Here is a 13,774-nt window from a genome sequence, read left to right as displayed (position 1 = left end):
TGTATCTTGTTCTGCATTTCTAATGACAGAAGCAGCCCCAGCTCTGCCTCTAGAAAATGTGTGTTACCGTGGTGATTTGTGCTTTTCCCCCTCCCCCAGGCAGTGCTCACAGTTAGTTTCATATTGGCTAAAATTACTAATGAGTGTGCGTTCATCTTTATGTAGCTGGGAGTGTATTTGGCAGTGCTCAGGAAAAAAACCAAACCAAAACAAAAAACATTTGCTGTGCATAGATAAAATGTATACGGTTTGGTAATCTGGGGATTTAGAAATATGGCTGAAATGAAGCTTGCATCCTCAGAATGCAGGCAGGAATGTTGTGAAACAGGTATTTAATTTGGCATTTCTCTTTTGGCTCCAGTTATGTCGCGGTTTATGAATATGAAGTAATCTGCTATTCCTCTGATTTACAGACTGTGAGCCTGAAGGTGTTTCTGATTGGTCTTTTGATGAAAATTGTCTTTTCTGCTGCCTGAGAAGAGAAAAAGTGAAGGTAACAATGCAGATGTGTGAAGCTCATAGTTGTAGGGGAGGGACAAAGGGAGGGAGTTTGCTGCTCCTACTTAACTGAGCACAGAAAACCTGCAGCCACCTACTCCCCTCCTTTGGAATTTTCTTAATTAAAATAATACACGTTAACGAAGAGCCTTTTTTCTCTGCAACTTTTTCTTTGTGGTACGTGATGAAGACTTTTTTTTTTTCAGTGTGTGTGTAGTGACTTTTTTTTTTTCTTTTAATTTGATTTATGGGTTGTTTTGTGTTTTTCTTGTTGTTTTTTTGAGTTCTTTGTAAACAATCTTGTTGGGATCATGTAACTCTTCCCGAGGGAGCCAAACTGTGGCTTGTGTGTGCTTACCACAGTAAGACACTGGTCTTATCTTCAGTATGGAAATGTGGTCCATTTTAACCACCTAGAGGCTCATTCCCTATCTCGGAATCTCTTTCCCTGTGGGCCATATCCTTTTATTAAAGGGCTTGTGTGTATGGCAGGTTTGCTATTGTGCTTGTTTATAACCATGTCACAGCCTAAATGTGGGCAGGTCAGCTTTGCCAACATTTTACACCTGTAGTTTGTTTTCTTAACCAGATTATAGCTGTGTATGAAACAAAGGTTACTACGCTGTACGTGATTGCTGCTCAGCCCGTGTGTTGAAATACTGATTGCTCTGTAGTGTAAGAAGGGAAGGCTCATCTGTCTTGGGAAAACATCATTTCCTGGATCTCTTAACTGCTACTTCTTCCTGCACAATGTAACTGTAAGTGCAGAGAGGTTCTTTGTAGACTTGTGAATGAAACACAATCGCCCTTCCCTCTGCAGCAGCTAACGTATGACCTCATGGTTTGTTCATAAAGGAAGTACCTTCCTATTAACAGGGGGACTTGCCATGTTGCCAGTTAATGCTTATTTTTATATTACACGGTTTGTTGAAGCATTGGGAGGAGGATTAGAAATGCTTGCATTTAGAATAGGCGTAGCGCGTAATACTTTGTTGAGGCTGACAGGTAAGCTCTATGTGTACTTACGCTGCTAGGAATTCTGTCTTATTTGACTTATTTGACTTACGTCACCTATATAAAGACAAAATTCAGCATTGAACATAGTTGTAGGTAAGCTCAGGAATGAACTCTGTGGTGCGGTCAGTCTGCTTGTAGGCTGGGAGAATCTGTTGATGTGTGGGTAGATCTTCAGAAAGACTGCCTACATCTCAGTCATCCTCATAGGCCCACAACGACTAAGATAAAGCTCCTGAAAACCCATTATTTAGGTGAAGACTGGAAGCACTGTATAGAGTGTAGATTAGACATGCTTGTCTTATTCTCCTCCAAATTCTACATAGCCTTTTGGTCAAAAGCTGAGATGTCACTATTTATATTTCCAGTGCACTGTCCTAGGCATTCTGTCATTGAGAGCCGGTGACGTGTTTTTATGCTGCTCTGGTTTTTATTTTGCTCCTCTGGTTCCCCATTATACTGTGTGATGAATTTTAAATGGACAAAGGACACAGGTTTGGTTCGATCTGGTATTGCTCTATTGGGGCAGTTTTGGAATCTGGGTCTAAGGAGGTTTTAGGACTGTGCACATAGAATGGCACAGAATGCAGCAGGGGCATGCAGCATCATTTGCCAAAAGCGTGAGGTGAGGAGAAGGAGATGATACGTTTTGATCTGCCCAGAGACAAATGTGAGTTAACAAAGGCTGCATTAGTGTCAGTCACAATGGGCCTGGGTAGAACAAGTTTTATAAATAAAACCCATATCTGTCACTTTACATTTCAGTAGCCAAAAATGCTTCTTTAAACCCCTTTTCTAACAGCTGATTGGTAAATAGAGACAGCAAAGAGTGCTTTGTACACGTTTGTTTGCTGTGTGTCCAGATATCACTGTCTGTTCGGGGGATGGCGGAGTGGAGAACCGAGGCAAAGCAATCTATTCAACCCAGACTTGTGACCTCTTAATCCTGGTGATTCCTCTTGCACTGGGCCTAGAGATACCTGAGTCTGTTTTGCAGTACATGGAAGTTTTTTCCTCCCTTCCCGCCCTCCCCCAGCATTAACATTGCTGTTGTGGTAGTGTTTTGTTTTGTTTTTGTGGGAAAGAGAGAGTGAAGAATATGGCTCCTCTGAGACCTTGTGAGTGCTTCATGTGTTAGCTGTGGGCTGTGGCAGGGTGGGGGTGTCTCCTTTCCTTTGTGGGCATACTGAATTGCTGCCCTGCTGGCCATAGCTTATGTCGATAGCTTGCGATATGCAGTTAAATGTAGCTCTCTTAGGGTGGTCTTCAGGTAGTGTGAGTTTGATGTAGTCATCATTTGAAGTAAAGCCTGATATCTCATTGTCACTCAAAAGTTTGTAGCTCCAGTTGGTATTCAGCCAGATGATGGACTGGTGGCCTGAATTAAATTGGGAATGGTACCAGTCTTATTTGAAATCACTTCTGTCCAGCATTTGTCATTTGCAATGATAACTTTAACTCATCCTTTTGAAGGGGTTAAAGGCTTAAGCTTGTAAAACTAAGACCTGTTTGTTCCCATATGTAATATGGTTGCAGTTGTGTTTTCAACTTCTTACCTGCTTTTTTGTTGTCTATGTTCTTCTTTTCACTTTTTTATCAAAAGAACTGAGTGGGATGGGATCATCTGGGTTTGTGCCTGCATAAGAATGGGGATGGACTTAAAAGCTCTGTCACTGATGGTGCAGCTGGGAGCAAGACAGCCACAGCCACACAGTATTCTGTGCTTTGGGGCTCTGGCTGACACCTTTATTGGTGAAATCATCAGTCAGTGTAACCAGCTCTCACTTTTGGGCGATGTGTAGGTACGTGTTCTAACAAGTTGAAAAATAATACAAATCTTGTGGGTTTTTTTCTGGATTTGTTTGTAAGAAAGCTCTGTAACTCAGGAGGCAGGTGACTGTGTTTAAGGAGACCTCTGTGTTGGACTGGAGGATGAGAGCTGGAGGCCCTGATTAGTTTATTGGCTGAGTCGTTTGGGGAAGAAAACTGCCCTTATTCTCCCACCCCTTTCAGTGATGCTAATTCTTGCTTTTACAAGCAATCAGATTCAATTACATGCATTCTTCAAAGGAGGGGAAACCATCTGCTGAAGTATTCTGAAGAGATTAATTTATTTGTAGCAGTAGTTCTACTTGCAAATGCATGGATTTTTTTTGCCAGCCAAAATACAAGATGGTATTTGATAGAGGAGTAGACTTGAGTGTGTTCACATGAGAACGTCAGTAAAATACATGCAAAGTTAGGAGCTAAAATCTCCTGGTCCTATTTTTCCTGTATCCAAAGGGTTGTATGCAATAACATAAAGCTTTTAGAAATTAGATTTATTTTTTTTTCTTCCATCAAAGAAAGCAAAATAACAATATCACAATTGTTTCACTTGTATGATCAGAGAGAATAATTAGTTAAGGAAGGAACTGCTTCCAGATCATTAACACATGTACATTGACAGCATGAAAGACAGAGTTAGCAGCTCCAGCAGCATACTCGCAGCAAAAGGAAACAGATCATGTTCTGTGGGGCCCAACTCAGTGAGCTCCATTTGGCTGATCTGCAAACGTGGTAATTCCCAGTTCCCTGTGGGCTTTATCCTTCACGGAGAAGACTTACAATGTGTGATTTCCAAGCTTTTATTTCTTTGGGGATGTCTTCCTTCTAAAAGGTTGTAGTACAGATAAGACCTGTCCATTCAGATGAATTGAAGCTGAAGCGGTGTTCTTCTTAATTGCAGTTTGTTTTTTATTGTGTCTCATAAGAAAACCAACAGGGCTATTGCTACAGAAGAAGTCTGTGGCTCTATCTGGAATGTTTTTATCCAGTGAAGTGGTTTGCTGGTCTTGGCTGTTATTTGCTAGTATGCAGAGCTCAAGCCTAATTTGAGATTTTTATTATGTTTCTTTTTTGGTGGAAATCTGCAGATAGATAACGTCAAAAAGCACCAGAAGAGGGAAATTGGGGTAAGAATCCTTTAAGAAGAATTCAGTTGTGTATATTCCTTTGGAAAAAGTAAAATGGATTGTCTAAAGCTACCTAAAGGAATTCATACACATGGGTTTTGGTTTTAGTTTGTAAAACAAAGAAATAAAAAGCTTTGGGGAGAGGTGGGGGGGGGGGGGGGGAGGAATGACACTAATCTCATTTGATGGTGAGAGGAAACAAGGAGGATAATACTCCTAAGCACATTTACTATTTCATTGATATATTTAAGCTATAAAAATAGCAAGCGAGAAAACAACGGGGAGCGTATTCTGGAGTCTGATGCTGCTTGTGGCAGAGGGCTGACCTGCTGCTCGGAGTGCCACAAAATAGCCCGGCTTCACTATAAGGACCTCAGGCAGCTCTGAGAAGTGTGATGGGGAGCAGCATGTGAGATCCACGCCAGAGTGACTTCCAATTTTCAAACAACTTGGGCATTGCTTGAAACAAACACCTAAGGGGAATGTTATGGCGGTACTTGATTATGATTAGTCAGAACAACAGCTTCTGAAGTGGGGTGTCCATTCAAAGCAGAGGAACGTGTTTTGAATTTAATAGAGCTGTCCAATCAGTTATCTCACTGAGTGAGGAAACGGTGCTGTTTCTCTCTGCAAAATCTCACACTCCCAATAAGTGAAGGATGTCTTAAAAGTAATTCAACCATCTGAATTTGCAGCTGATGCCAAACTGGAAGCAGTTACATGTGCTTCAGATGGCATGTTTGGAATTGAAACAGCAGAAATGGGACAGACCGAAGCTTGTTTTTATCAATGAGAGGTTACAGAAAGGTGATAGCAGTGTAAAAACTATAAACTTTTGGGGGGGATATATGAAGAAAGGCATGTCTTGATGCTGGGACAGGGAATTCTTCTCTTGCCAGATAGAGTGATGCTGCAGGTCCAGGGAGGGGACGCTGATGATGCTCTGGGCCATGATTCCCATGTGGAGAAAAGCACAAAGAGAACACAATGGGGGTTATAAATGTGGATAAATAACATTGTAACCCCTAGGATGTTTCTAACAAAGGCTGATAGGTTAATTAGCATTCATCGTTCTTAAAAAAGATAAATTCCCAAACAAGGGCACGCAGTGAAGAAAAGCTTCTGGAAGTTGACACTGAATGATAATCACAATCAAATATTTACTTTGAAAACTTGAAGTTTCCCCTGAGGAATCAACCGGCTGCAAAGATTGTTGGAATCATTTTGACAGGAAGTGATAAGGAAACAAAAAGAATGCAGTAAGCAGAGATCTTTCTGGTAGACTGTCTCATATGGTCAGTACAGGGAGTGCTTGGCCAGTGTGGTACTTGCCTTGTGATGTCTCAGCTGTGAAAGATAATGGGAACATGAGCTATGCCTTATGCTGGATGAAGATGGTGTTGATTTTAAGCTTCCTCTGGAGTTACAGTTCATTGGATCAGGCTGAGGAGCTGATGTTTCCTTTAATTCTGAATTCTGTCCTTTGCATTGGAAGAAAGTTTTTTGCAATGGCTTGTGGGACTTCAGCTGGAGGATGCTATTCAATGGAGGTTGATCTCATCTAGCCAGATCTCTGTGCATCAGATTGCAGAGATTCCTTTCAAGTAAAGCTTAAAAGTCTGTCTTTAAAAGTGCTAACACTTGCCTATTTCCTGGGTTAGCTCTGTTGTGAGTTAATTTCTCCTTTAATGTCTCCTTTGACACAAACCAAAGGGTTGATGGGTTTGTACCTATCCTCATAACCCGGAAGGGTAGCAGAACTTGGTTGAGGGTGGCAGTCAGTAATGGGGACAGATCCTGCCTGAAACTTCATCAGACATGGAAATGCCATTTTGAAGAAGAGAATAGAAGTATGTTTTGAGTCTCACCTGGAAGATAACTCTAACAAAAATATTGGGTTTCCTTTCCACATATGTTTTCACTGCGAGATCCTGTCTTGACACCTCGTGTGTGTGCTCAGCCTGTTTATACAAAGCCTGGAGCCACAGCACTGCTGCTTCGGGCATTCCTGGCACAGAAGTGAACGCTTGTGCTCCACTTTGAGTTCCCAGCCTTCTAAGGACTAGCCCAGAAGTGCCGGCCTTTCCTATGGGAGCAAACCTGGGTTCTCCCTGGTACGGTGGTGGGGGGAAGGCTCAGTCTCTTTGTGAGAGCTTTAACTCTGCACAACTATGCATGCTGTCAAGCTCATCTCTCACCTCAGTCATTGTGTACTCATCTCTTAGTGTGGCACAAACTTCTGCTTTCTTTGCAGCCTGAGGTGGGTATCCCCCTTTCTCTTTTGGCAATGAACTTTTGGAAGCTGGTAAATGACGAATCTTATGGTGAAAAGCCCGTGCTGTACAGGCCAGAGTCCACAGTGTTCATATGATTACCCTTTGCACGTAGTTCATGTGACTGCTGCGTTCGTTAATTTACTATAGGCTGGTTATGTAACCTCCTTTCAATAAGCTTCTTGGAGCAGAGACTTACAGAATTAAAGATGACTTCTTGTTTTCATTTATTGTGAATTATAAGTGAATTGCCAGCTCTCTCCTCCTTCCCTTTTAGTCCCATGAGAACATGAACCTGAAATCAATTTGTACGTTAGAGGCCAGAAGCTGGCTATAGCCAAGGTATTATGGTAACTGATACCATGTAAAGGTTAACAAAATAAAACACTCCCTCAACCCAAAGAGAGGTTGTGTGTGCATTCCTGCAGTAGGTAAATACAGGTAACTTCAATATTGCTTAAAATGAAAGTGGGAGGAAAGGGCCCCGAAACGGATTATTCTCCTGTGCGAAAGCAAGGCATTAAAGTGAAAGAGGAGAGAGAAGGGTGGGTGGGGAAATCCAGGCAGTTGTATTTGGTATGTCTGTAACCATTGCCTTCCAGTTTCTCTTTAATTATCCTAGTTAAAAGACTGGTTCTGAAATATTCTGGAGGTAACTTCCAGTTGTACGAGAAAATGAACTTTAATTCATTGTGAGCGTTGTAAACAGTGAACTTGCATTTATTTCACTGCAAAGTCGCAGCTGCTGAGCCTCTTGACAGAGGGCCTTGTTTGTTGCTGGTGCTTGGCCGTTTATTGCTCAGTTCACATGAACGCTGTGTTAACGAAGGTGAATTTTCTCTGTGTTTTGCCCTCGGTGTTTCTTTTTCTTATAGAACCAAACTTAAAGGCCAAAGAACAAGTGCTAGATATGCAATTTGCAGCCAAATGTAGTAAAATACAGAAATCTTCCTTCAGGTGGGCTGTTATTTGCCATAACGTTATCAAATCTTCCAGTCTTCTGCTGCTTTTACTGCAAGAAAACAGGACAAAGTACAACGTTCTGGAGCAGTCAGAAATTCAAGTTTTGATTTCAGTAGATTCAACTCTGCGCTGAGTATCTAACAAAGCTTTGAATTGAGTCAAATATGTAATGCCTTAGGAACTTTATTTGTTTTGGAGTCAGGAAGATCTTATAACTATTAAATATCTTTGCAGGAGCACTTAGTCAGTCTGGATGAGCCAGCCTCGGAAGCTGGACAAGAAGCTCTGCTTAGACAAGAGCAAGCAAAAATCATTCGTTTTGAAAGGCAAGCGGAAGAGTTCCTCAATGCAGTCTTTTACAGAAAAGGTTGGTTTTAATGCGGGGGGGAAATGAATCTTGCTGGTCATTTTTTGCATGTGATGCAGGTGTCAAAGATTGGGTGTTCGTGTTGTCATTGTATGGTCAGTGTTTTCCAGTTGCAGTTTTTATGTGTATTTCTCAAGAGGGAAAATTAATTCTCCAGCAGTGTAGCAGTACAACAGCATGGTCTTGAGAAGAGAGGAAGAGAACGTAAGAGCTTTAACCCCAGAGTAAAACTCTGCATGCACAGGTGTCCTTACAGTTATTATTGAGCTCTTAACCAGCAGAACTGCTGCTCTGAAGCCAGTGTTTAAGTGGGTGAGCTATAAAGAGGGACGGTGGTGATGGTAGGTGGGATATGTATATATTTTTCTTTCTAAAATTAACTTATTGGTGGGATCCAAGTTAATTTTTTAAGAAGTCAGCAGTCTTCTCACTATGGTCTGTGCTAATTTCCATCCCCACCTGCCCCAGCAATCCACAATCCAAAATACAGTTGAAATAGTGTGAAGGGGTTTATATGGAAAATTCAAAAAGTGAGCAGAAAAGAACTGGAAAATCAGTACTGTATAATACGCTGAGAGCAGTAAGTGTAGCTCAGTGTTAGAAAGTCCTGTATGTCTGTTCTGGAGAGTTACATCAATTAAAGTGCACTGTTGAGAAGGCTCAGAACTCACTTTGCCGTTTTCTGTCAACCTGAGAAATGGGAATCCAGAGGTTGCTTCCGAGTGCATCCTGGGTAGAAGTACATCGTACTTATCAGTCTAACCCATGTGTGAGAAAATCTGCCAAATCAGTCATTCCAACCTGTCTGCTGGGGGACAATGCAACAGTGTAACAAAATAGAAATTGCTGTAGCCAGTCTTCAGCCCATCCTCACAGTCACCAAAATATTTACAGGTGTTTTAACAGTATTTTAGCCTTTTTTGACTCAGATGAATAAATACAAACTGTATAGTACGATGAATTGCATAAAGTAGAGTGTGTAGGATGGTAGGATGGATAGTTACTTGTATGTCACGACCAATAGTTCAGGTAATGCTTTTATTCCAAGTCTGCCTTTCTAGTGGCTTTTTTTCTTTTAAAGATTATTTCAAATTTATCCCATCTCTCTTTAAATCCAGACCTGATTTAAGAAAATAAAGAAGTATAGAGAATGTATGTTTTTTTTCCATTCCAGTTTTCTGGTGGAGATGGAGGCTGTGAAGAAGTGCCATTACAGCTCTCCCAAATGTTTTGTTAGACATCTCATCCCTTTACCTTGACAAAAAGCTGAACTTTCTGTGTGACCTGTGCACGTACTTCATGAGAAGCGCATACTTCCCTAATTGTAGGAAATCTGTTTAATGCTTTCTGTGGTCAGGCAGAATGAGAACAACTAAATCATTTCAGATTAAAAAAGTAAATAATCTCAAAGATTCTTAGTTAATGTCTTCTTGGTTTCCCTTCTCCAGCAGAACTGAGCTTGGTGCAAGAGTAATAAGGGAGGGGAAGGAGCCTGGCAGGAGCTCAGTTCTGAGTCCTTAATGCATTGTTGTCAAGCTTGGCTGTATTTAGATTGCTTAAAAGGTTATTCTAACTCATGCCATTGACATGAGATCCCCAAGCACCCTCTTAGCACAGAGGACACAAGTAATGGTAGAATTCTGATGCTCCTTGCTGCTCAGAGGTACTTTGCTCTCCTGGCTTCATGCCGGTAATTAGTTCTGTTTTTATTTCCATCCTGACTGCTAGTAACATTTCAGACTGCTGTTTTGTAGTCAGCGTGGATCAGGGAAAATGCAGGTGTTCCGTGAACAGATGCCTGTTGCATGTCAAGGACATGAATTCGTGTGCTTAACATACAAAGATAACGAGCAGTGTCAGCAAACTTTCAGAACAGGCTGCCCATTAATGTTAGCTACTTCCTCTCTGCTTCATGCCCATGGCACTCTGACCCAGTAATGCTTCTACCAAATGTTCATCATTCCAGTGAGAGCAGAGTGGCAGTATTTAGTTCTCCATTACCTTTATGTTGTACCTTTATGTTGTGACGTGGTAGGACTTTCTTTTGATGCTTTAATGAAATTATATCTTTTTTTTTTTTTTTGGTTGGTGTTTCCCTTTAGGGAATCTCTGTGTAGGTAGAATACACAAAGGCTATTGAGGATTTAAAACTGGGTTGTGCTAATTTAGGTAACTTACAGTAGATAAATGTTGTCTGTGTTTATCATCTCTGAGAATCTCTATGGCTTAAGTTAAAGTTTCTTTCAAACAAATGAGGCACTTGAAATCAACATGAACATGAGGTTGATTTCCAGTGATGCTACAAATACTTTGTGCTCACTTTTGAACAGTTTTTATCCTTGGCATTTAAAAATCAGGCTTTTGTATTAAGCAAAAAGCCTTTAATGTGCTAGGTAACTACCCTTCTGCTTGGAGGTTAGAGTCTTGAATTAGGAAGTTTATCTTGAGCAGCTCTCAGTAGTTGCTTTATGCTTCTCTGAACTTGCAGGTTAGAAAGATGCATACCTATGAGCATGTACAGTATTTTCTCCATGAACTTGGAAGCACGTTTAGCTGCAGGCCTTATTGGCTTGTACATATATGAATGTATGTGCACAGGAAAGGAATAATTCTTCAGTAAATGTAATCTGTATAGATCTCAGCATTCGTTTCAGCCCGACACGTGTACACTGCAAGCACACATCAAATAGCTGGCATCAGTGTGATCAGACTGTTAAGTTGTGCTCTTCTGGGCTTCCTTAGAGATTCTCACATGTCCTTCAGCAGGTCGCAATAGAGAGCCCAGAAAATGGGAGACATGTCATACTTGCTGGAAAAAGTTTCCACACTTCTTCCCTGTTACAGCTCATGTCCTTGTGGATCCTTTAGAAGGAAAAGGAGAAAGTAAATATAAGTAAATATACATAAATAAGTTTGGTTCATCTCTTGATGTCTTTGTAAAACTTTGGTGTGTCGTGTGCTTAGCAACAATAAAATATCTCATAGGCCTCACGATAAAATGGTTAACTACTTACATAGACATCCCAGAAGTGTAGCACTACTGTACCACCTTAGGATTAACACAATGACTATGTAAGATCTTAAATTTGAAAACCTGTACTTAACAGGAAGGAATTTTGGCTCAATAAGCACTTGAATCTCAGTGTGGTTTTCTATCAAGAAACATGGTAGCTGCTTACCACAGCTCTTAGGTTTATGGAGAGCTCCACCCTCAGTCCTTCATGTCACTCATCCTTAACAGATACTCTACAGCTGGTTGTTGGACTGATGTATGTTTGTCAAAAAAAATGGTGGTAAAAAGCCAATTAACACTGAAATGTCCCACAGATTATTTTTTAAATGTTTCTAATAGCCCCATCTTGATAGACTGCATTTCAACGTAGGCAATTAGAAAATAAAAGTGAGCACTCTTCTATTGTTCCATTTGGAGTGCAAGTTTTAGGTTTATTTGGTCTTCCAGCACTTTTGAGCCATTTCAGGAACTGTATTTTAACAAACAAACAATGACAGCAGCAAAAGAACTGACACCCTGGTTTGTCCAAAGAAAACAAGTAGTGCTTAAGAGGAAGTGGCAGGACTTGGCACCTGTGACGCAGGAGCTGCGGTTTTGCTTTGACATAATGAATTGCTACTGGTCTAAACAGTGATTTGCATTATTATCTTTGTGTTGCCCACATACCTAAATACCTTCTGTATTTCTATGCTGTTTTATGAGGGAGAGAAAGAAAATAAGGAATTTCTAACTGTTCCTTTTCATGTTCTTACCAATAGATTTAGAAATAGAATTACTTTTCATTTGATACCTCTTGGTTTTTGGGATAGTTCTTTGGGTAGCACCTTGTGCTGCACTGTAACACAGTAGTAGATAAAATGAGAGGGAAGACACACTTGATCTTCATTCAGATTATTCTAAAGAATTGGAAGTATAGGGCTTTATTTCCCAGTAGTTTTAAAGGGGACTGATGCAACTCTGCTCTCCCCCTGGCCCTTTCTGTAGCTGCAGGTAAGTTAATTATTCCACTGAATAATCTGTTCAGTTTTTCATAATGAACTTCATTACTTGATGCTTTTCTTTGTGGTTCCAGCTCTCCTTTCCACTTCCACACCATTTAAAGATCTGGTTGGGTATATTTGAAAGCAAAAGATGAGACTGCATATTTTTCCTTGGGAAACTGTTACTTTGGGAAGTTTGTACCAGAATTAGCTGTGATTCTTGTTCAGATATTCAAAGAGTAAAGTACTTACTCTATAGAAATGCTTTTATCTTTGGCTTGCTTTTTGTTTTCCTTTTAAAATAAACAGTGACTTGATATAAAAGTTGTTTTACTTAAAGTGCTTCCTTAAAAAAAAATCTCTAATGTTTCCAGACAGTCCTAGGGTCTCTGACCCCAATATTCCCCTAGTGGCCCGTGAGATCATGCAGCGAATGATCCGACAGTTTGCTGCTGAATATACCTCAAAAAATAGCTCTACTCAGGACTCCAGCCAGCCCAATAGCACAAAGAACCAAAGCCTGCTGAAAGCATCTCTGGTCGCCTCCTCTCCCACGGCTGCAACTGCTCAGAACCCTGTGCTCAGCAAACTTCTCATGGCTGACCAAGACTCACCTCTGGACCTTACTGTCAGAAAGTCTCAGTCAGAACCTAGTGAACAAGGTAGGACTCTTACCAGTGTCTTTTGTCCTGTGACAATCCACTCCTGGCATTCTTGTTACGATGAAACCATTATAAGTTTGCACTTTTAATATAAAATGTGAAGTGGAAAAGCGGTAGGCGTTGTCATGGTAAAAGACTGGTTAGATATGGCTGGGAGAGAAGGTAATTCTTGAAGGAGGGTAGGCTCACAGGTGTGAAAAAGGGCAAAGGGGATGGAGGTGCTCTGACCTCTGGGGACAACTGTGCTGCTGGGAGCTGCAAGAAGTAGCCTGCTCAGTGGGCAGAACGCTTGCTGATAATGTACTGCGGTCCTGAAAACCTTCCTGAAGATCAGTGCAGAATCCAACTGGAGGAATGCTTGGATTTACTTTCTTTATGATCACAATGTGAAAGTAGTCAAATTGGGTGAGAAATTGCTTTGTGACGGCTGGCTCATACATTTGGAAAAAGTCGTGGGGTTTTTTTTCCACCTTAAAAATAGACTTGTTCAGCAAAGCACAGATTGAGTGACTTGTAACAGTGTTGCAGAGCTTGTTTTAAGGTGAAAACCTTGCTTTGCATCAAAAAAAAGGTTTTTAACAAGCAAATTCTGCAAGTGATTTTAGTTAAGTGAAAGATACTTTTTTTTCCTGAAAACCTGGATCAGAGGTTATCATAACTGTATTTTACTGAGAGGATTAGAATTACCTTCTTCTCCCTTCCTTAGAAATGCTTAAAAGTGTCTAAAATCATTCTACTAAATGCAGAGTAGACTGTCCATCCTCAAGCTGCCCAATGCCTTTAAGACAAATGAATGCCCACAACAAAATAAGCCAACAAAACCCCTTAGCTCGCTGTTACCTAATTGTAAACATTCCTTCATCTTGTCTGTATATGTGCAGATATCTTGTATCTGTAAGCAAGTTAGTTTCCATGTTCAGCATTGTTCAGATTGGACATCTGGACACTTCTTACACTTGTCCCTGGGTTTCAGTTACAAAACTGCAACATAAGGTTATATAGTATTGTTTCTAAGTGAGGACCTGTGCCATTAGCTGGTGAGCATTTATT

The 13,774-nt window shown here is 40.8% G+C and overlaps 1 protein-coding gene across 7 annotated transcripts in view; it reads left to right on the top strand.

Moving 5' to 3' along the window:
* LCOR (ligand dependent nuclear receptor corepressor) overlaps nt 1-13,774 on the top strand; it is a 73,069-nt gene that overhangs the window by 27,664 nt on the left and 31,631 nt on the right. For 3 of the 7 annotated variants that reach the window (XM_072340884.1, XM_072340888.1, XM_072340890.1), the window contains exons 3-5: nt 414-493; nt 7,937-8,069; nt 12,437-12,724. In XM_072340884.1, coding sequence (XP_072196985.1) covers nt 414-493; nt 7,937-8,069; nt 12,437-12,724 — 501 coding nt within the window. The remainder of the gene's footprint in view (nt 1-413; nt 494-7,936; nt 8,070-12,436; nt 12,725-13,774) is intronic. The other 4 variants (XM_072340885.1, XM_072340886.1, XM_072340891.1 and 1 more) reach the window with 2 other exon arrangements.

Source organism: Excalfactoria chinensis, chromosome 6, assembly GCF_039878825.1.
Source record: "Excalfactoria chinensis isolate bCotChi1 chromosome 6, bCotChi1.hap2, whole genome shotgun sequence".
Lineage (NCBI taxonomy): Eukaryota > Metazoa > Chordata > Aves > Galliformes > Phasianidae > Excalfactoria > Excalfactoria chinensis.
This window is presented reverse-complemented; position numbering and strand designations above follow the sequence as displayed.